Source organism: Rhincodon typus, chromosome 25, assembly GCF_021869965.1.
Source record: "Rhincodon typus isolate 14 chromosome 25, sRhiTyp1.1, whole genome shotgun sequence".
Taxonomy (NCBI): domain Eukaryota; kingdom Metazoa; phylum Chordata; class Chondrichthyes; order Orectolobiformes; family Rhincodontidae; genus Rhincodon; species Rhincodon typus.
In genome coordinates this window covers 19,254,375-19,276,877 of record NC_063356.1, presented here as the reverse complement: position 1 = coordinate 19,276,877, position 22,503 = coordinate 19,254,375, and the positions used below count along the sequence as shown (strand labels likewise).

General features: G+C 39.8%; 2 protein-coding genes across 2 annotated transcripts in view; one reads left to right on the top strand and one right to left on the bottom strand.

The window, feature by feature from the left end:
* Nucleotides 1-1,560: 1,560 nt before the first annotated feature.
* rps10 (ribosomal protein S10) lies at nucleotides 1,561-14,610 on the top strand. Its single transcript, XM_020511002.2, has 6 exons — nucleotides 1,561-1,669; nucleotides 3,344-3,493; nucleotides 5,719-5,893; nucleotides 9,663-9,734; nucleotides 12,798-12,853; nucleotides 14,527-14,610. Exons 2-6 carry the CDS (start codon nucleotides 3,344-3,346, stop codon nucleotides 14,563-14,565), a joined length of 492 nt encoding a protein of 163 aa, XP_020366591.1. The 5' UTR covers nucleotides 1,561-1,669; the 3' UTR covers nucleotides 14,566-14,610.
* Nucleotides 14,611-19,045: 4,435 nt separating this feature from the next.
* LOC109911650 (polyglutamylase complex subunit TTLL1-like) overlaps nucleotides 19,046-22,503 on the bottom strand; it is a 34,630-nt gene continuing 31,172 nt past the window's right edge. Inside the window, exons 7-9 of the mRNA XM_020511004.2 lie at nucleotides 21,628-21,714; nucleotides 21,387-21,550; nucleotides 19,046-20,570 (exon numbers count right to left, since the gene is read on the bottom strand). Coding sequence (XP_020366593.1) covers nucleotides 20,447-20,570; nucleotides 21,387-21,550; nucleotides 21,628-21,714 — 375 coding nt within the window. The 3' untranslated portion in view covers nucleotides 19,046-20,446. The remainder of the gene's footprint in view (nucleotides 20,571-21,386; nucleotides 21,551-21,627; nucleotides 21,715-22,503) is intronic.

The window sequence follows — 22,503 nt, the reverse complement described above, 5'->3', positions numbered from 1 at the left end:
ACAGTACTTCATTCCTTCAGCCATTTTACCAATGAATGGTTAAAAGTTGTTTGCCATATTCTGTGAAGTCTGCATCTCTTAACGGAGTAAAGTTGACAGCCATAACAGGAGAATAGTCAGGTGAGAGAGAACAATAGGTTTTATTGAGGATTAAAATAGGGTACAATTCTACTGCCTTGTCCCAAGATTTCTTCTCAAGATTTTCTTGAGGGATATTTTCTGGTTTTTGGAGGCAATTATTTTCATTCCCACTCATTTAACATTAGTTATCCAAACCCAATTCCCCTTCATTATTCCTACCTCCCTTCCACACATCACTGGCCACCCCCAAAGCCTCACTCTTCCGCCTCATGGCCTACAGCATCAAAAGGTGGAGCAAGAATCCAACTGAATAAATCAATAGCTACAGACACCAAAAAGTAGACAGTTGGGATTCTGGGCAGGTGCAAGGGCATCAAGGGATAGATTTTTCCTGAGCAGCTACAGAAGGTAGGATTGGGATGTGAAAGGGGTTTGAGGTTAGAAAGTGACACAATGAAATAATCAGAAATGGCTGCAACTGTTATTGAAAATAAGCCAATTAGGTAATGTGAACAAATTCAGCACTTTTATCTCAACAGTTATTTGAATGGCAAGATATGGCAGGCAGGGAGATGCTTAGAGTAATCTGTTGGCCTTTTTAAAAAAAAAAAGGCACAAATTTCAATATAGCACATACAAGGAAACCAAGTCCAGATATTGGAGATAATTGCAGAATTGAGTGGACAAAGTGTTAAATATCAGCATCAGCCACATGAATCACAGACTTTCAAATTTCTTCATGTGAATTATTCGTTGGATTGGGAGGGGGGAACAGGGTTGCAGCCCTATATAATTAGATTCCAGTTCTGAAAGCAGACAACATGAAAGATTAGTCTGTCCTTACTGCATTTTCAACATTTTAATTAGATTCCCAGAAAATTCCCATTTGAACCTATATTTGTGCAGAAATATTCCCAACATTCTACTATTTTGCAGAAATTTTCCCACTATATTCCCATTTGAGCTTATATTTGTGCATAAATATTCCCAGCATTTTCCTGTTGGAGCCCACGTTTCCATCTTCCTATTTCAGCCCATGTTGAATCTCATATGTCCTCAGCCTGATTTGTTGTTAAGCGCCACTCACTGTCCTGGTGCTGCTCCAACAACATCTACCGAGAACTACAATTCCCAGCAGGCACAACTGCCCGAAACACCATCCCTGCGCCCAAATGAAGCACTGTAATCGGGGATAAAAGTCTCCATATTGGCCACAACACTGCGGCTCAGCTGTACCCCTGTGCAAAAGCAGACACCAAAAGTTCGCTGTTCGCTGTTCGCTTACCGCCTCACTACATCCACAACCGCTCCTTTAAATCAGCGTTAGTAACAGCTGCCCCTCGAGACCCAGTTGGCCAACGCGCCCAATCTTTTATACTGATCAGGATAAAATACAATCTACATTTATTAAATCTAATTTTTTTAAAAAAAATCAAACTCAGCTATTCCTTCTAATTATTCGAGAATTTATTTAAGTCAGGGCAGCTAGCGCAGATTGCAATATTAAGGACCCTCGCCGAAGGAGGAAGAGGCTCCGAGTGCGCATGCTCGGTCTTTTCCTGCTTCAGCCCCATTATTAGAGTTCAAGGTATGTAAAGAAAGGCTGTCCAAACCCTTAAATATCTTTAACATCCCGCTGGGATGAACTTTCAAGATCTCAATAGTGGTTGACACGCGTCATCTGTATTTATTCACTCACTCATTTCTATAATTTCATAAGTATTTATTGAATAGTTTATAAAATACCTCCCAGTGGCTGCTGCTGCAGTTGGTGGTGATATAGAGAGGGTAGGCCTCAGGCTCTGTTAATTGACTGAATAAAAGTTACAAGAAGTTGTTTCTCTAGGATGTTGTGTAGTTTTAAAAGTGTCTGTTTTGTGCCGTTATAGTTAGTATTAAGTTAATATTTTATGCAAGCTTTCTGGTTTCACGGGGGTGAAAGTGTTCCTCTTGTACCGCTGTTTCAAAAATGAGTTCCTGTAATAGATGGTTGAGCGTAATATTGACGATACGCATTGTGGAAAGGCACTGATGTTAAGAAGAAAACGCGGTTAAGAGGAGGCTTACTGATTTCAGACCTGGGATTAGGGGGTTGTCTAATGAGGAACTTTGGACAGGCTGAAATTATATCAACTAGAATTCAAGAGTGCAAAGGGTGATTTGATTCAAGTCTGTAGATCCTTAATGGTCTTGACGAGGTGGAAACAGAAAGGGCGGGTGATTCAAGAATGAGGGGACACTTTTTAAAGTTAGGTTAATGTTGTTTAGAGCAAGTGAGGGGAATTTTTTTTTTTACTGTGGATTGTGTGATGTTGGAATATTCTGCCTCCAGGAAGTTGGAATCGTTGAATATTTTTAATGATCAATCCACTGTCACTTTGCTTATTAGGGAAGAATAAAAGTAGATGGAATTGTGGAATTAGGGCTGACTGACCTACTTCTAAGTTGTATGCTTGGAGTCGCATTCTGAAGTTGCCTCTTGAGTAGCTTGTTAAGTGTGATATTTCAAAAATGGATTGTATTTTATCTTCAGATGTAACTAATAAAAATACATCTAAAGATTAGAACAATCTATTTTGATTAATTTACTTTGTTTCAGCTTCATTATGAAAATGTTGGTTTGAAAGCAGTTTTCATCAGCAGTTTAGGTTGTGCCTCTAATCTGAGCCTCAGGACTGGGCCTTTGGGCAGAGAGGCTACCAAATGTGGGAGGTCACATGTTCAATACAGAACCCAGGCTGCTGGTCTGGTCTGGCTCCTTAGAAGCCCAGCACATGCCCTACCCTCCTATTGTCTCTAGCTGCCTTTGCTGTTGACGTTCCTACAGAGATTGACATGTTGGTTTTGAAGAGGCACTTCACAATACCGACACCTTATGGTGGAATTTTGAAAGGGACAGGGAGGAGGGAGTCTAACTAGGACACTGAATATTGTAAATCTCGTCTCTAACCAGTAATGATTTAATTTATAACTAGTAATAAGCCCCTTGTTGCTATTTTATTTTCTTAAAACAAACTTCAAAATTGTTCTATAGGCTGTCAGGTGGAGGTTGTTATAAACAAGAGGGACTGAGTGTGCCAGGCCACAGATACTGCCAATGTACTTCTGGATTATACTTAACCAAAAATATAATATAAATGTTATAGTGAATATATACATGTATTAGATTTAATGTTGGGAGAGAATCACTAATATTAGGTTATGACCAAACTAGACCTTGTGAAATTCCAATGTTGAAGTCCCCCATTCTGTTTTATTTCAGATGCTGATGCCTAAGAAGAATCGTATTGCTATCTATGAGCTCCTGTTCAAGGAGGGGGTAATGGTAGCCAAGAAGGATGTGCATATGCCAAAACATCCAGAACTGGCAGACAAAAATGTCCCAAACCTGCACGTAATGAAAGCCATGCAGGTATCGTATTTAAATAACTATGATTTATAAACAGTCTATAAATTTACAAGAAACTTTGTATAGACATTATGAAACAAATTTGACACTGACTTTTAGTTAATGAAATATTAAGGCAGATGGCCAAAAACTTGTTCAGGAAGATAATGTTTAAAGGTGAATATTAAAAAAGGAAAGTGAGCAGTATTGGGTGTGTGGAGGGTATTTCAGAGTTTAGGGTCTTGGCAGCTGAATACATGATCACTAATGGTGGAGAGATGGTGAGATTGTTCAGCATTAGAGAGTTGCAGTTGTCTCAAAGTGTTAGATCTGAAGATCACAAGGATAGAGAGGGTTGATGTCGATCAGAACGAAAGACAGGTCTCGTTTTTACAAACAGCTTCAGTCAGAAGTGCTAAGGGGTGATCCAACTTCCTGAAATCCCTGACATCACTGATGCGAGTCTTCAGCCAATTTGGTTCACTTTTTATGATATCAAGAAGGAGCTGAAAGCACTGCACGCTACAAAGGCTTTAGGCCCTGACAGCATTCTGGCAATAATACTAAGGACGTGCTCAAGCTAACTGCCTTCAGCATGCCTGTTCCAGTAAAGGGACAGAGCTAGCAATTACCTAGTATGTGTAAAATTGCCTGTGTAGAATCAGTCATCCGAGCCGATTATCACCTGTCTGGCTGCTCTCCAACTTCAGCAAAGGGGTAGATGGTGTAGTTGACAAGCAGCAGTTACACAGCAGTAACCTACTTGCTGGTTCTCGGTTTGGGCTCCACCAGGGTCATTCAGCTCCTGACCTCATTATAACCTTAATCCAAGCATTGACAAAAGAGCTGAATTTAAGAGGCAAGGTATGGTTGACTGCCCTTGATATCAATGCAATATTTGACCAAGTGGTGTTGAGGAGCCCTTGCTAAACAGCAATTTTGGGATAGTAGGGGCTTGGAGTCGGATACATAGATGATGATTGTGGTTATTGGAGGCTGTGTATCAAAGTCCCTGGACGTAGTTGTAAGTGTTCTTCAAGGTAGTATTTTAAAGCCAACCATTTTCAGCTGCCTCATCCTCTGGTCAGAAGTGGGGATATTTGCTGATTGAGCAGTATTCTATGCAACTGTTAAAACACTGAAGCAGTCTGTACCCGTATATGCAGCAAGAGCTGGACTGTACTAGATATTGACTAATAAATGGCAAGTGACGTTTGTGCCACACAACTGCCAGATGATGACCATTTCCAACAAGAAGAATTCAACCATTTCCTGTTTTTCCAGTGGCATTACCATTGCTGAATCCTCTAGTGTAAGCATGTTGGGGGTTGCTGTTAATCAGCAGCAACTAGACCAGCCAAATAAATACCGTCGCTGCCAGAACAGGTCAGGCTATTAATTCTGTCGTAGTAACACACCACCTGACTCCCAAAAGTCACTGGATCATCTGTGAGGTACAGATACTTGTTTGCAGTACTGAAGAAGCTCAAGCCATCCAAGATAAGAGTCTGCTTGATTGGTATTTCACCTACTCACTTGAACATTCTCTTCCTCCACTAGTAATGCACAGAGACAGCAGTCTTTACCATTTATAAGATGTACTGTAGCAACTCATTAAGCCTTTTTTGACAATATGTTCTAAACCCATCACCTCTAACATTTAGAAGGATAAAGAGAGCAGATGCATGGGAACAACGCCATCTGCAGCTTTTCTTCCAAGCCACACACCATCTTCTGACTTGGAACTGTACTGTTGTTCATTCACTGTCACTGAATCGAAATCCAGAACTCCCCTTTTAACAGAACTGTGGACTCACCCGCACCAGACAGATGACAATGGCTCAAGGAGATGCCTTACCACCACCACCTCAAGGACTCTTCAGGTTGGGCAACAAATTCTGGCATTGCCAGTGATGCCCCAGATCCTGTGGAAAGAATGAAAAACCTCGTCAATCTGAAAAGCCTGTTTGCAAAGCAATTCATTGCAGTATATGGATCAGTAACTTGAGGGCTATAGTGGTGACAAAGGAAGACATATTTTTTGGATATTAGAACAAATAGATAGATACCCACTCTACCCTGAAAGCTGTATATTTGTCTCTAAGTTTGCTTTACTCCAGTTAGTAATTCAGAATCTCAGATATTGTATTTTAAGCATGAAGGATTCAATTTGAAAGATAAATTGTGTATCAGATATACTAAAAAAAATGAAAACACCCTAACATGAAGTGGTTTCTTCTTGATTTTAGTCTTTGAAATCTCGTGGTTATGTAAAGGAGCAGTTTGCTTGGCGACATTTCTACTGGTATCTGACAAACGAGGGCATCCAGTACCTACGTGACTACCTTCACCTTCCTCCTGAAATTGTTCCTGCTACTCTACGTCGCCAGACTCGTCCTGAGACTGCCAGGCCAAGGCCTAAAGGTAATACACTTTCTGGATATTTAATCCTGCAGTTGTTAACATTTTTTCAAGCTTGACAAAAGCTCAGATTATATAAATATTTAAATACAGCACTTTTTTATAACACTTTTTTTGTTGTTGCTATCTCACTTGTGTGTGGCTAACATTAACTGACTACTTTGAAAAATAAATGTACAAAGTGGTTCTGGAATCTTTCTATGGACATTGTCTTGTCAAGTCTTTTTACATTGAGAGTAAATGGGGCTGATGAATATATTTACCTGGGCTCACTGCAAAGATAATGTACTGGGAAAAAGAAAATTGAGAAAAAAATAGCCAAGACTAGGCATTAGTATTGTCACCTTCGAGGCTGCAACAGCTAAGATCTGTATAAATTTTTGTACGCTTTCTTATGGAAAGATTGATATGTAGTAAGGGGTAATGTCTATTTTCAGCTGAAAAGGCAAGAGTTACATGTGCAGAAATTGGGGCGGCATAATGGCTCAGTGCAGGTTAGGTGGACTGGCCGTGCTAAATTGCCCAGTGTCCAGGGATGTGTAGGCTAGGTGAACTAGCTTTGGGGAAATGCAGGCTTACAGGGATGGGGTCGGTTTTGGTGGGACACTCTTTAGAGGTTCGGTGTGGACTTGATGGGCTAAATGATCTGCTTTCACACTTTAGGACTTCTGTGTGTATATGCCACAAGATTCCTATATATATTGCTGAAAACCGGTTTCTCACTGTTGCTGTGGTGCATTCATCCAAAGCAAAATAAGTATATTGTCACTACATAAGTAGAAATGGTTATGAATTATATTTGTAACTTGCATTTGTCCAGAATGGCCTAGATTTAATTTTAATGCCCACTTCTGTACACTGAGAATGCAAATTCTCTGTCCTCAAAGTTTGGTGCTCAGGTTAATGTTAAAACTAAGATTAGTAGACAAGGGTATCAGGGCTTATGGAATCAAAGTGAATAGATGATGTTGTGCTAGCATTAGCCATGAATGATGAGATAAACTTGAGGGGCTGAATAGCCTGCTCTGCTAATACCTCAGTATCCTGAATAATTGGGAAGCTTTATGGAATGTTGTTGTGTAATCAACTGGAGTAGCTCTCTGTTCTGGTGATACTGGCCAAGTGTCTGCATACCTCTTCTTCAGCAATAATATTGAGAACTCCTTGAGCTTTGGAGGAATACGTTGCATTCAGGCTGTGTGCCATGATGCCTTATAAATACAGAAGCAGTACAGCTCACCTGTTGACGTTTGTGTATTCTACTCTTTGGCTGCTTCTCCACAAGTAGAGAAATTGTACTCCAGTACTTTATCCACATCAAAGCAGCCAGTTTAGAGAATTGGTAAAAATCAGTTAATAGAGATCTAGGCTATTCTGTGCATGAAGTAAGTCAACAAATAACTTGAACCTTGCTGTGATCAATAGTGTGTAGCAATTGACATTTTGTATTCCATACATCACAAAAATTCTTCGATCACTTAGGTGAGACTGTTATTGGCAGTACATGGTGCTCACTTTATTTTGCCAATGTTTTATCCTTAAGTTGCGACCCAGTTTGGTGGTGATACCACCAAGCTTACTCTTCTGTCTGTTGTGGGCCAGTCTGTTTGTCAAACAAAAATTTACCTGTGAGGTTGCTGCATTTTCAAACAAATTCGGAGTGCATTAAGTTCTTTTGCACATTCCTTAAACCGTAGCAAGGCACCATGTTTAAAGTTTAAATGCAGTAAAAAGCAACTTCCTTGGGGTGCTGTAGTTTTAAAATCCAGTTTTATACCAAGATTCTGTTGGTCTGAGTCAAGTCTGTCTGGATTCAGACATCTCGAATTACTTGTGATGTACCTTTAAACCTTAGCCGCATATATAGTTGTAGAGCTGTACAGCAGACCCTTCAGTCCAACTTGTCCATGCTGACCAGATATCCTAAATTAATCTACTCCCATTTGGCTCATCTCTCTTAGACTCTTCCTATTCATATACCCATCCAGGTGCCTTTTAAATGTTGTGATTAGACCAGCCTCCACCACTTCCACTTGCAGCTCATTCCATACATGCATCACCTGCATGAAAAAGTTACCCCTTAGGTCCCTTTTAAATTCTTCCCCTCTCGCCTTTAAACATATGCCTTCTAGTTTTGGATTCCCTTGCCCTGGGGAAAAGACCTTGACTAATTCGTCCTATCCATGCCCCTCATGATTTTATAAACCTCTGTAAGGTCACCCCTCAGCCTCTGACGCTCCAGGGAAAATAGCCCCAGCATCTCCCCTATGGCTCAAACCCTCCAACCCTGGCAACATCCTTGTAAATCTTTTCTGAATCCTTTTCAAGTTTGACAAATAGGAGGGAGACCAGAATTGCACATAGTATTCAGAAAGTGGCTGAACTAATATCCTGTACTGCCACAACATGACCTCCCAACTCCTATACTCTGTGCACTGACTAATAAAGGCAAGCACATCAATTGGCTTCTCGGTATCCTATCTACCTGGGAACCCACTGTTAGGAACTGAGCCTGCACTCCAAGGTCGCTTTCAGCAACACTCTAAGACCTTACCGTTAAGTGTATAAGTCCTGCCCTGGTTTGCCTTGCCAAAATGCAGCATCTCACATTTATCGAAATTAAATTCCATTTGCCACCCATCGGCCCATCTGATCAAGATCCTGCTGTACTCTGAGGTAACCACCTTTTGCTGTCAACAACACCACTAGTTTTGGTGTCATCTGCAAACTTACAAACAATACCTCCTACGTTCACATCCAAATCATTGATATAAATGACGAAAAGCAGTGGACCCAGCACTGATCCTTGTTGCACACAGCCGGCCACAGGCCTCCAGTTTGCAAAGCAACCCTCTGTCTCCTACCTTGAAGCCACTTCTGTATCTACATGGCTAATTCTCCCTGTATTCCACGCGATCTAACCTTGTCAAACACTTTACTGAAGTCCACGTAGAATTTGTCTGCCGCTCTTCATTACTACTTCAAAAAAAACTCCGTCATGTTAGTCAGACACAACATGATACAGAAAAAGCCCAGTTGACCAGTGTATTTCAAGAAATGATTTTTCAGCCTTCACCAAATATCGTAGACTTCTAAAATTAGATTGCATTTATTAAAGTTCTTAAATTTAAAAATTGCAACTTACCAAAGTGTTCTCGCATCAAGCTCTGATGGAAGAATGGCAAAATTCAAATAGTATCTGTTACCTACCCTTTTTGTGGTGGTTAGGTAGAATTGGCTGTGAAAATCCTTGAGACACTTGGGACTATAGCTAGCCCAATTAGTGGAATAGCTTTGCTGTTAGTTGGCCTCAAGCTAAGATATACTTTTGTTCTGCTCTTATTTTAATATCAATCTTGGCTGAATGGTTGAACTCTCGTTGTGTTATGTTCAAAGATTTGGGTTCCATAGAATCAATCTTAGCGTGTAATTAATGCTGGCATTTATTCAGATGTGTTGCACTGTCCTTTAGATGGTGCTTAACTTTTGGGGTAAGGACAAGACTTAAAAAAAGAAAATTATCTTGGCATCTTAATAAGCCAACCAATGGCACTAAAATCGATAATGCTGTCAGTTTTTTCATTGCTGTTTAGGGTTTCAATGGGTATAGGAGGGTATTAACCCACATTACAAACATGTACAATTAGCTTTACGGTTTCTGAAGCACCTTTTTCATGTGTTGATATTGTTTAAAGTGGTGTATAAATTGAAGTTAATTCTAATCTTTTACCCTTCAAATATAGTATCTGTTAACATTATGGAAAATTTGCAGGTCTGGGTGAGGACCGTCCAGCTCGTCTTCGTGGTGAAGCTGACAGAGACACTTACAGGCGGGCTGCTCCCCGTAAGTATTGATCATTAGCCAAGAGTTGAATGGATCATGTGTAACTTGATTCTACATCCAGGTTTATAATTCATTGATAATGCAACAAATTGGACACAGTTCAAAGAAACTTAACTTACATGTGAGTTTTTTCTTCCCCCTCCAGAACCTCAAAAGGCTTTCCCCTTTGTCCACAGAGTGGAACTTGAGTAGCTGTTTACTTTGTTTTTAAAAAAAGCAGCCAGTAGTAATGGAAGTCTACTGATCTTTTTAAATTGTTTGTTCGCATTTAACTGGTCAGTTTGAGAAGTAGTAGATTTAGCCCAGATAATGTATTCGCTTTGCTCTATCTTTTTAAAGAATTCTTGAATTTTCCTTGCACACTTTTACCATATGGGCCCGAATTCAAACCTTAGCAATCCTTTGTAAATTTTTTTTGTTTGATTCTAGCACAAGTGTATAAATATCTTGGAGTGGAAACGAGGACTGGGATGTATAATTTTTTTCAATAAAAGCGAAATCACTCCAGAAGCTGGAAATCTGAAATTAAAAAAAAATAAAAGTGCTGGAGAAACTCAGTAGGTCTGGCAGTATCTGTGGAGAGAGAGAAATGCAGTTAATGTTTTCCGTCCCAATTATATTCTTCAGAACTAAAAAGGCTGGAAAATGGTGTTTTAATGCTGTTGATGATGGAGAAGGCAGGAGTGGAACAGGTGGTGAGGGTGTCCCAGAGCAAAAGGCAGTGCTAACGAAGGTAAAGGAGAAATAAGAAGTTGGAGAGCAGAAGTAATGCTCCGAAGTTGTGAAAATCCATATAGAGTTGTTCCTCTAGCTTGCATTGAGCTTCATTGGAACACAGCAGCAGATCCAGAATGGAAACATTCACACTGGAGCGAGGTGGTTAATTGAAGTAGCAAGCAACTGGAAGATCAGGTCATTCTTGTGGGCATGTTCTGCAAAGTGGTCACGCGGTCTGCATTTAATTATAAATTTTCTCATCGGGTGCAAGTGGAAGTTTCTGCACTGTCATCTTGGGCTTTGTGACTCCTTTGGATTTGAAATACAAGTCTGTGTGTGCAGTGATGTTTTGCATGAATTATACCTTCAAATGATTTTTCTCACCTTGACTTGTGGTGGTAACTTTGGTACTAGGGTATGATTCATAGGATTTTAATGCCAGTATTTGAATGGGGTGGATGTTGAACCTTATTGTTCTTTGTGGCTAAGTAATAACGTGCTGGATGTTGCCTTTACTCATCAAGGTGATGGGAAGTTCTGTATATCGGTCCAATACAGCAGCTATTGAGGACTTTTGGAGTGAGGCCAGACTATTGAGTATAAACATATGTAGTTCCAACTGAACCACAATTGGGAACACTAGGTAGTTATGTAGATTAATGATGGTACAAGTGTGGATTCCAGTAGTTGAATGAATTAAACTTCATTGGCTTGTAACACAATTAGATGACTCAGCCCCTTAATCTTATTTGCCATACAGTATCTAATCTGCTGCCTTTCTGCATGGAATCCATCTTTACCCATGTCTCTTGATGCCTTCAGTTAGCAAGAACCTAACAGTCACAGTTTTAAAATGAACAGTTATTCCAGCATCGATTCCCAATTTGTAGGATTCCGAACTTCTCCATCCGTAGCATGTAGGAAATGTATTCTAATTAAACTGCTGAAAGGTCTATAAAATCATCTTTGAAGTTAAAATGCATTTGCAGAAAAGTAAAACCATTCTGCTAATACAGTCAAACCTTAGATGTCTCCTTTTAGCAAACTGAGGCCCCCTCCTTAACTTGGGGTCAGGTTGTCTTGCCTTCACTGCTTTTAGAATGTGAATATCTTCCTTGTAAGATGCCTGGATATGCACCTGAAGTCCTATAACTGGACATGGAATTAGGCTGGATTGCTCACTTTTCAGCCATTGAAAACATGATGGGCAGAGTGGTCTCTTTCTGTGCTTTAGATTGTCTGCATTTTCTAAATATTTGAAAAGGATAGATGTAGGGAAAAAGTGGGTAGTGACAATGTTTCTTTTGGATCTTATGTCATGTATGGGTCTTTGATCAGCTCCTTGCCTGATCTGGCGTTTTCTATGGGTTGAGGGGTGTTGGTTATTTACCTTAAGATTTGGCCGGATGTTACTTGTGTCTCTGTTGGCATTGGCAGGATGCTGTCTTTGGCAAGCAGTGAAATTTTGTAGACTTGATATGAATGCTTCTTTATGGCTTTCCTTCTTCCTGAAGAAATGAAGCTATTTCATTTTCATACCATTGTCAATGTTGTCTGTAGCCTTCCTTGATCCCCCTGTTTGTAGATAAGCTCTGAGATAGCCCAAGTTTACTTGTCACTCTTTTCAATTTTTATTGATAGAGGTGCAGTTTGTTGGAGTGGTGCAGTTTGGTCCTTTCTGGCCATTAATCTGAAGTAATCATTGTCTGTTGAAATTGGGAGTCTGGCTTTGAATATGGTTGTGGCTATATTCTGTATATTTTGTGTGACACTGAATGATTTGCAAGTATCAGGAAATATGTAACCCAAACTTGTATGTTCAGTTAGTGTGATACTCTGTACTTGAATATTAAGTCACAAAGAACCTCCATGGAGTCACATGATTGTTGAAGAACTGTCCTCCGTTAAGTAGCAGCTTAACTGAAAAGTGGAGCATCTTAAATTAGCAGATGGACTGGGAGGGGTACGCAACCAAGTCCCAAGGTTTGTTGGATAATTGAAAGAATACCTGCCCTTGCTCAAAAAGTAGCTTCAGGGCTGTGCAGAGCATTTGGGTCTCCGTCCTTATTTTAAATCAAGTATATCCATCTGTCTTTACCCACTTGGGTCAGGCCTTTGTCCTGAGCCATCGGGCTCCACCTCAATTTCGAGGTGAGTTTATCTCAGAAACTGAGTTCTGGGCTGCTGTGTCAAGTTACTATCGGCACAGGGTATAGGGGTCTTGAAGTGGTGGATGTGGGTACAATTACAACATTTAAAAGACATTTGGATAGATACAGGAATAGGAAAGGTTTGGATTTAACCCAGTCGGAAAGAGTTATAGATATCTTTTAATTGTTTTTACAGTTGGTGCAGACAAAAAGGCTGAAGCTGGTGCTGGTGCAGCTACAGAATTCCAGTTTGTAAGTATTGCCTTCTTTCTAAAGTGGGGGTGAGGGTGCAAAATCATTTGAAATTTGTTGATCCAGTGGCCGAAGTAAGGAAAATAATTTTATGCCAGTTTCAAAGCATTGAATAAGTCAAGTCTATATACAAAGTCAAAGGGACTGTCCATTATAATTCTGTTAGTTAAAGTCAGATGTACAGCATGGAAACAGACCCTTTGGCCTAACTTGTCCATACTGACCAGATATCCTAAATAAATCTGGTCCCATTTGGCCCATATTCTTCTAAACCCTTCCTCTTCGTGTACCCATCCAGCTGCCTTTTAAATGTTATTGTTCCAGCTTCCATCACGTCCTCTGGCAGCTCATTCCATACATGCATGACCCTCTGTGTGTAAAGGTTGCCTCTTAGGTCCCTTTTATGTCTTTCCCCTCTCAGCTTAAACCATGCCCTCTAGTTTTGGATTCCCCTACCCTGGGGAAAAGACCTGGCTATTCACCCTATCCATGCCCCTCATGATTTTATAAACCTCTAAGGTCACCTAAGTCTCCGATGCTCCAGGGAAAATAATCCCAACCTTTTCAGCCTCTATGGCTGAAACGCTCCAATCCTAGAAACATCCTTGTAAATCTTTTCTGAACTCTTTCAAGTTCTATAACATTCTTTGCATTGTTTAAAAATAAATTACACACTTCTAGTTGCATTTCAAAATCATTTGGCTGATTGAAGTGCAAGATGATTCTATCCCTTGTACTTCACGGGATGTGCCATTTGTTTCCCACCCATAATTGTCCTTTTAACTGACTGGCTTTCCAGGCAGCTAAGAGTCAACTACACGGTGGGTCTGGAGTCACATGTAGGTCAGATCAGTAAGAACAGCAGATTTCTTACTCAAGAACAATAATGAACCAGCAGCATTTTTTAAATACCAATGATAATTTAATGGTTACCATTACTGATGACTAGTTTTCAATCTGAGTATTAATTGGATTTAAACTTCATTTAGATGCTATGTTGGGACCCTGTCCCTCAGCATTCTCCTGGGCCCAGATTGCTAGTCCTACCTGCATTGAATGGGTTATTTTATAAGGAATTGTGCATCTGTCATGATAAATTGTACACCCTGAGCTCATTTGCATTGGAGTGAGGGGTGCCTTGTTTGAAGTGTATAATGTCTTGACAAGGAGGAATATGAAAAGAATGTTTCCTCTTGAGTTCAGAACTAGGGGTAGTATTTCAAAATTAGGGCTTACCCTTTCAGGATTTGAGATTTTTTTGTTTGAGGGTTGTGTGCCTTTAGAATCTGTGCCTAAGAAAGCAGTGTCGTTAATATTTTTAAGATAAGTGGATTGATTCTTGCTGGGGGAAATCAACTGTTACTGGGGGTAGATGGGCATGTGGGTTTCACAACATACAGATCAAAGATGATCTTAGTGAATGCCAGAGCAGGCTGGGGCTGGCCAAGTTGCTGCTCTTCCTTGTTTGTGCATCCATTGATAGTATCACAAACCACCCTAAGCCCACAAAATGTGTTGCTTACAAGTAAACTGTTATTCCTGTACTAGATAGGGAGTTAGCAGATATGTAGTTTTTGTTTTATACTTTCTGAACAGATCAAGTGAATCATGACCATGTTTTCCGAAGTGGTTCAGACGTTTACAAATTGATTGTTGTCCCATTTGTTTTACAGAGAGGCGGATTTGGCCGTGGTCGTGGACAACCCCAATAAATGTGTACAATTTGCTGTGTAAAATAAAGTCAGTTGAAAAACAAACTATGGAAGCAGGGTAATCATTCATCTTATTCAAATATTTTCATTTTGTTTAAGCAAAGTTGTTTTTCTGGATGAGGCTAAGAAAAATTTCAACAGCTATTCTGGAATGGGAACACTATCACTCCCACATTACATGCCATCCTGACTTGGAAATATTTCCATGTTCCTTCATTGTCACTGAGTCAATCCTGAAGCATTAGAGCAGAGACCTGGCTACAAAATGATAGGTTAGTCTTTTGTTACATCAGATTGCTTGGTTTAATCTGAAACAGTTGGAAATAAAACTGTCAAATATAGATTGGAACAAGAGCATGTGAAATTAATAGGAATATATAGTGAAAGAGACAGAAAGCAAAAGGTTGTGGTAAAAGGGAACATCTTTAGCCTGGAAAAATGAGAACAGATTATTTTATTAGAGTTGCTGTAGGGAATTACCGCTCTTGTATAGGCAAAACCTGACCTTGAATACTATTTGCCTTTAGACACAGGCATTATTTTTAGAACTGCGTCATGAAGTATTGTCACACTTTAGTCCTACATACTTGGGGCAGCAAATTATTCCACTTTAAACTGAAATTAGGGAAACTATAACAAAAGTCCTTATGCTGGATATACAATTGAACGTGTGAGATTATGAAGTAATATTTGGCCTGTCAGGTCCCTTTTATATTTTACCCCTCTCACCTTAAACCTATGCCCTCTAGTTTTGGACTTGCCCAGCCTGGAAGGAAGACCATGGCTAGTCACCCTATCCATGCCCCTCATGATTTTATAAACCTCTAAGGTCCCCCCTCAACCTCTGATGCTCCAGGGAAAATAGCTTTGGTCTATTCAGCCTCTCATAGCTTAAACCCTCCAAGCCTGGAACCATCCTTGTAAATCTTTTCTAAACCCTTTCAAGTTTAACAACCTCTTTCCTATAGCAGGGAGACTACAATTGATCACAATATTCCAAAAGTGGCCTAATCAATGTCCTGTACAGCTGCAACATGACCTCCCAATTCCTATACTTCATGTACTGACCAATGAAGACAAGTGTACCAAATGCCACCTTTACCACCCTGTCTACCTGTGACTCAATCTTCAAGGAACTATGAAACTGCACCCCAAGGTCTCGGTTTGGCCACACACCCCAGGATCCTACCACTAAGTGTATAAGTCCTGCCTTGATTTGCCTTCCTGAAATGCAAACTTGATTTATATAAATTCCATCTGCCACTCCTCAGCCCTTTGGCCCATCTGATCAAGGTCCCGTTGTACTAAGGTAACCTTGTTCACTGTCCACTACACCACCACTTTTTTGGTGTCATCTGCAAACTTACTAACCATACCTCCTACATTCACATCCAAATCATTTCTATAAATGACAAGCAGCAGTGGACCCAGCACTGATCTTTGCGACACAGCTGGTCACAGGCCCCCAGTCCAAAAAGCAACCCCCTCCCACCGCCACCACCCTCCATTTCTTACCTTCGAGTGAGATTTTGTACCCAAGTGGCTAGTTCTCAGTTTATTCCATGTGATCTAACCCTGTGAATTCGTCTACCATGCAGAACCTTGTCAAAGCCTCACTGAAGTTGATTATAGATACTGCCCGTTGCTCTGCCCTCAATCTCTTTGCCACATCTTCAAAAAACTCAATCAAGTTAGTGACACACTATTTCCCATGCACAAAGCCATGTTGACTATCCCCAATCAGTCCTTGCCTTTCCAAATACATGTAAATCCTGTCCCTCTGAATCCCCTCCAACAATTAACCACCACCACCACCGTCAGACTCATTGGTCTATAGTTCCCTAGCTTTTCCTTACCACTTTTCTGAAATAATAGCACCACTTTAGCCACCCTGCAGTCTTCCTGCACCTCACCCTTGGCTATTGATGATACGAATATCTCAGCAAGGGGCCCAGCAATCACTTCCTTAGCTTCCTGCACCTGATCAGGTACTGGGGATTCATCCACTTTTGTGTTTTAAGACATCCAGCACCACCACCTCTTTAATATGGACATTCCAAGATATCACTATTTATTTCTCCATGTTCTGTAGTTTGTCCTTCTCCACAGTAAATACGTGAAATACTTGTTTAGTATCTCACCAATCTCCTGTGGTTTCACATATTAGACTGTCTTTTTGATCTTTAAGGGGCCCTATTGTCTGCATAGTTGCTCTTTAACCCTTAATGTATTTGTAGAATCTCTGTGGATTCTCTTTAATCCTATTTGCTAAAGCTATCTCATGTCCCCTTTTTGCCCTCCTGATTTCCCTTGAGTGTACTCCTACTGCCGTTATACTCAGCTATCTATACCTGCCATATGCTTCCTCCTCTTTCTTGACCACAGCCTCAGTTTCTTAAGTCATCCAGCATTCTGTACATCTACCAGACTTGCCCTTCACACTAACACACTACGTCTGGACTCTTATCTCATTTTTGAAGATCTCCCACTTCGCAAATGTCACTTTACCTGTGAATAGTCCCTCCCAATCAACTTTTGAAAGTTCTTGCCTAATACTGTTAAAATTGGCCTTACTTCATTTTAGAACTTGAACTTTTGAATCTTTTTCATAACTACTTTAAAATTTGATCACTAGCACCAAAGTACTCCCCCACTGACATCTCTGTCACTTGCCCGGTCTTAGTTCCTAAGAGAAGATCAACTTTTGCTCTTTCTCCAGTTGTACATTCATGTACTGAATAAGAAAATTTTCTTGTACACATTTAAATTCCTCTGTCCAAACCCTTAACACTATGGCAGTCCCAGTCTATGTTTGGAAAGTTAAAATCCCCTACCATTACAACTCTATCATTCTTATTGTAGAATCCCTAGTGTGGATAGAGGCTGTTCGGCTCATCAAGTCCATGCCGGCCTTCCGAAAAGCGACCCGCCCTCCTACCTATCTTTGTAACTCATTAGCCATAGGAAATGTGACTAGCCTGCACATCCCTAGACACGGAGTAATTTAGTTTGCCCAATCCACCTAACCATAGAAAGCTCTCCTTACAAATGTCACAATTTCCCACTGACTTTTTTTTGAGGGGGTGTGGTATGGTAGGTGAGGAGAGAAATACGATCATCCTCTTTTATTTCTCAATTCCACCCCAGTTCTACCAACATGGAGCTTGATGTGAAGAAGCACAGGGTTTTTAAATTGTGGCAGCATAAAATAGATGCAACTTAAATTTTAAAAATTCCCAACTAAATACAAAAGCGTAGCACACTAAAGCAATAACACTATTGAATTTGTGGATTACCTTATTTGGAGTAAAATGTAATTTTGAACACCCCATCATCGCAAAGGAATGAAAGTGCTGCTAACGATATGAGAGAGGATTAAGAAAAGAAATTGAAACTTTTTCAATTGTGTCAAAAAGTGAGTATTATATTATTGCTACTTTGGAACCAAAGATTTGCCATAAGCTAACTAAACAGTAGCATTCTCCAAACAAAAATGTGGTCACAATTAATAAAATGCCATTTATGCCTGTTTTCATATCCATTTTGTAAGTGGTAAACTAGTATAGATCCATGGGGCTAAGTTTTACTTAAATTCCTAAACAATGCAAACATATCCATGTACCTCCTATGCTTTGCTAAGTTGATCAGGCTTCATTCACTCACTTTGTATCAAGATGTTTATCCGTGTGACAGAATGGCCAGCTGCCATTCCTAAGAGTTTGTTAAATGAATGCTTGTTGTGATTTCCACAAAGCATCTCCACTGAAGTTCTGGGTATAATTGATTTAAATATTTCTGTATTAGTTGGGGGAGCAGAGGAAACTACTTATACTTGAATTGCCCTTTGTAAGAATTCATATGGAAATAGAGGTTGGTTGACTCGCTGAGCTGGTTTGTTGGAAACAGGAAGGAAACTAACAACGAGAGTACATAAACACCAACTGGCTACAAAAAGACACTACCAATACTCACTCATCTCAATCCACATGGACAAGGAGAACCACGACGTCAACTAGGACAACACCAAGATCCTGGGACAGGCTAGGCAGAGACAAGCATGAGAATTCCTGGAAGCATGGTACTCCATGAAGCATGCTATTAATAAACACATTGAAATCGACCCCATATACATTCCACTACGAAGGAAAACCAGCAGTGAGGCAATCCATCTCAATGGACCCCAGAGTTTAAAAACCAGGCGGGAAAACACACTGACGCTTCATCAGAGGCTGCACTGATGATGTTACCCAGCAGGGTAACAAAATGTCTGTGGAACAACAAACCAGCTTGGCGAGCCAACCAACCTCAACACCCACAACCCAAGCTACAGATCTAATCCAAAACCTCATATGGAAATTGTATTGGAGGGAAATATGAGAATAGGAAGTAAGGTGGTTGCTGACACTGTCATGAATTTCTGTAGATGGCAAGCCTAGTACTGCTGTATTAAACAATGATGAAGCAATCCCAGAAACCTTGCAAGTTTGTACAATAACAGTTGTTTGTCTTTATTAGATTATGTGGATAGGTATGAAAAACATCAGCCATAAAGTTAAATATAATGAGGATATTCTGGGTGAAAATAAATAAATAAACACCAGTGCAATTTCTGTAGTAAACAAAATTCCTGGAGAAATTTGAATATTACAGCTGACATCAGAACAGCATACAACTCAAATGCCAAAACCATTAAATACAATTTGGTACTTGTAACTTTACCTGGGGTATCTCCATAAAAGCAAAAAAAAAACATACAGATATAAGTACAAACAGCACTGCCTGCTAGTATTTCCAGGTGGTTACAAATGTACTATAGAGAGCATAGACAGCATACAATACCATTACAAAGCTTGATTCCAGCTTAAATAGATCTTTGGCTGAATGGTGGACACATCACAATCAAATTAAAAATATACTACCTCACTAGCTAGTTGACACTTGAATGGTTTTCCAATATTCCCTTACTTAACTACTTACCATCCAGTTATGTGTTGTGTGTTAACCCGTGGCTTCGTGCAGGCCTCCTATCTGCTATGGCTTTTATCTCAGCGGTCATAGACATTTTAAAGCAGAAGGTCAGCGAGTGCTCATGGGCAGAAATACAGTGTTGCAGTTCTACATCACTGACAAGCAATGGAAACAACTGAATTATGGTGCAGAACAAAAATACTGACATCTCAAAAAAAAAAAATGGAAAATGGGGTTAGACTGGGTGTTTTGGATTTTGGCTGATGTCGACAGGAAGGCTGGAGCAGGCTCTGCTTTTGCCCTTGATCTCAGGACTGAACGTTTCAAATATCTACAGAGGAGGAGTGTGCAGAGATGTGGGGAAGGGGCTGTTGACTCGTACACATGTGGAAGGTGACTCTACGCACTGAAACTATGAAGTCAACTGCAGATGTGCAAAAGCATACTGGTCGTACAGGTCAGGTCACAGGTGACTGATGTCTTTGGGCATCTGCACCAATGTGGGCTCTAATTGACCATATTTGCAGTGGGAATACATACCCCAAAAAACAAATGCAATTATAGTTTTATACCATGTGAAGATCTGAACATGATATAGGATGGTATAATTAGTAAATCTACATCTTCCTTCTCTTGCCAACCAATAACTTGGTAATTTTTGCATAGTAACTGCAAGGTCAATCAAACTGATGGTCCCTTGAATTCAGTGAAAATAGTTTGTAATACTATAATGCACGTCCAGGTTTATCAGTTGTACCAATTTGTATTAAAAACATGTCAACTTAGTCCAGAAATAGCCTCCAAAAAATAAAGCAGCTTTAATACTGCAATTTGAATGGTTTTAATGAACACTGGTCTATCTGAGAAACATTTCTAGTGCTAGGCATCTATCTAGTGATATATCAAACCGATTTTATTTCCATGTTGAAAACGGCTTTCTGGTATCCTTCAATCGATTGCCTTTGTTGAGAGAAGGCCCCATACGAGGCTTCCCCTCACATTCCACACCCTCATTTTGAGCCAGCTCTTCGTCATATCTGAGGAAAGAAGAGGAGCAACACCACTTTTCAGGCCAAGAACTATCCAAAAGCTCGCTTCTAAAATTTGAAATAAAGTTTCTCATTAAATAGTATTATTCAGACTCTACAAGCTCTGTGGTGTACATATAAAATTAGCTCAAACAGATGATCACAGCAATTTCTTCGCAAGTGCTGTGGTCTCTTGTAATGGTGCAAACAATGCCAGGGAATTGTGCAATGTGAAGTTGACTGAGAAAAGGAAGCTGCAGAAGCCAGAAGAAAGAAATAAGGGATATTTAAATGATAGTTATAATGGAACAAAGAGTAACCCAATGGAAGAACCTTGTGAGGAAAATAGGGCTGAGATTCAATTGAAAAGCTTTTCAGGAGATTGGAAAGGCAATAAACAATTTAATCTTTGAAGGAGAGACCAGTGGAACAGAGTTGGCTACTCTGAAGGAAGAAAATGGATGATAGGAGCAGGGAAATATTTAAGTTGGAAATATTTAATAGAGAGATGGAAGTCAAACTCTTAACCTGATGGAATATGTTGCCAGCCTGGGGTGGGTAGTGAGTGTGTAGGATTAACTTTTTATGTAGGCCGAGGGTGCCAATGTACTAATTTGGGACAAGGTTGTGTTTGTGGAAACCTTTATTTTCAAGTAAACTGAATCCTTATGTCCTTCTTCCTCTGTAACTGTGCCTTGTGACTGGCTGAAATGCTAAAGAACTATCAGAACCAAGTGTTGACTCATTGCTATTAGCTGAAATAGTGTTTAGGATGAACAAAAGAAAATAGGAAGACATAACAATTTGCTAAAGGGCAAAACTTACAAGAGATCATAGTGTCCAAGTGCTTCCTTTGGAGGGCACCTGCTCCATTTGCAGTCCGGCATCTCTCCATTTGGTACAACAATGTTTAAGGTGTCATTGATGAGGTTGTATTTCAGAATACGGTCATTGGCAGTGGTAGAAGAAAGAGAAGGGGATGCATTCACCTAAATGAAGTCAGTAAGTAAAAATTGAGGTGCAAAATTGTTTTAATTTTTTGTTAGAAATCATATCCAGTCATTACCTCAATGAGCCATGGCTTCAATTTGTCATCAATGATGATGTCATAACCATAACATTCAAAGCAGTGTCGATCATTAATCATAACAGGCTGTGAAAACACCAAAAAAAAAATTTGTACATGAGAAATTTTGTCAAACAACCACTTAATAAAATATTGCTACATGGTTCAGATATTAAAAAATTGTAAAAATCAAATGTAAGACAATGATTCAAACACAAAGGGTGTGATAGCCTTGGACATAATAATGCAAATAATGTTCTTTATCATCAAAGCTTTTCTTTTAAGGAAATGACCTGAGCTTACAGTTCCATTCATGTGGCCAGACAAGCTTGTTTTTCTTGTTCAGCACTACATCAGTTGACACAGAGGGGGCTGTAAGTCATTATCAAACGAATTCATAATAGGCTGGACTAACACAGCCAGTGGCTTTGTTGGTGCAAATACGTAGTTACAGAATTAAAATACACATAATACAACAGTCTTCCATTAAAACAGCAGGGCAGCTTATAACCATGTTCCAGATGTAATAACGTGAAAGAAAAAAAAGCAATCTTAATTGCACTTTTCAGGACCAGGGTCTTCAAAATGCTTGACAGTGAGTTATTTTTGAAGTGTAACGTATTAAATGTGAAAGTTTATTTGTGCACAGATAGCTCCCACACACAAGAGTACACTTAAAGCTCTTGCATTGTTCAGAGCCCTGGAAAATCTGTCTTTCAAGTCCAGGAAATTTAGTCCTGTTCTCACTTAATTGTTGTTTTCCCTTTGAATTTTGCAATCCTAGAGGCTGGAAAAGATTATTTCCTAAATAGTGGATGCATTATAAATGTAGGAACACTAGAATCTGAGATTTACACAATTTAATATGACTATGAA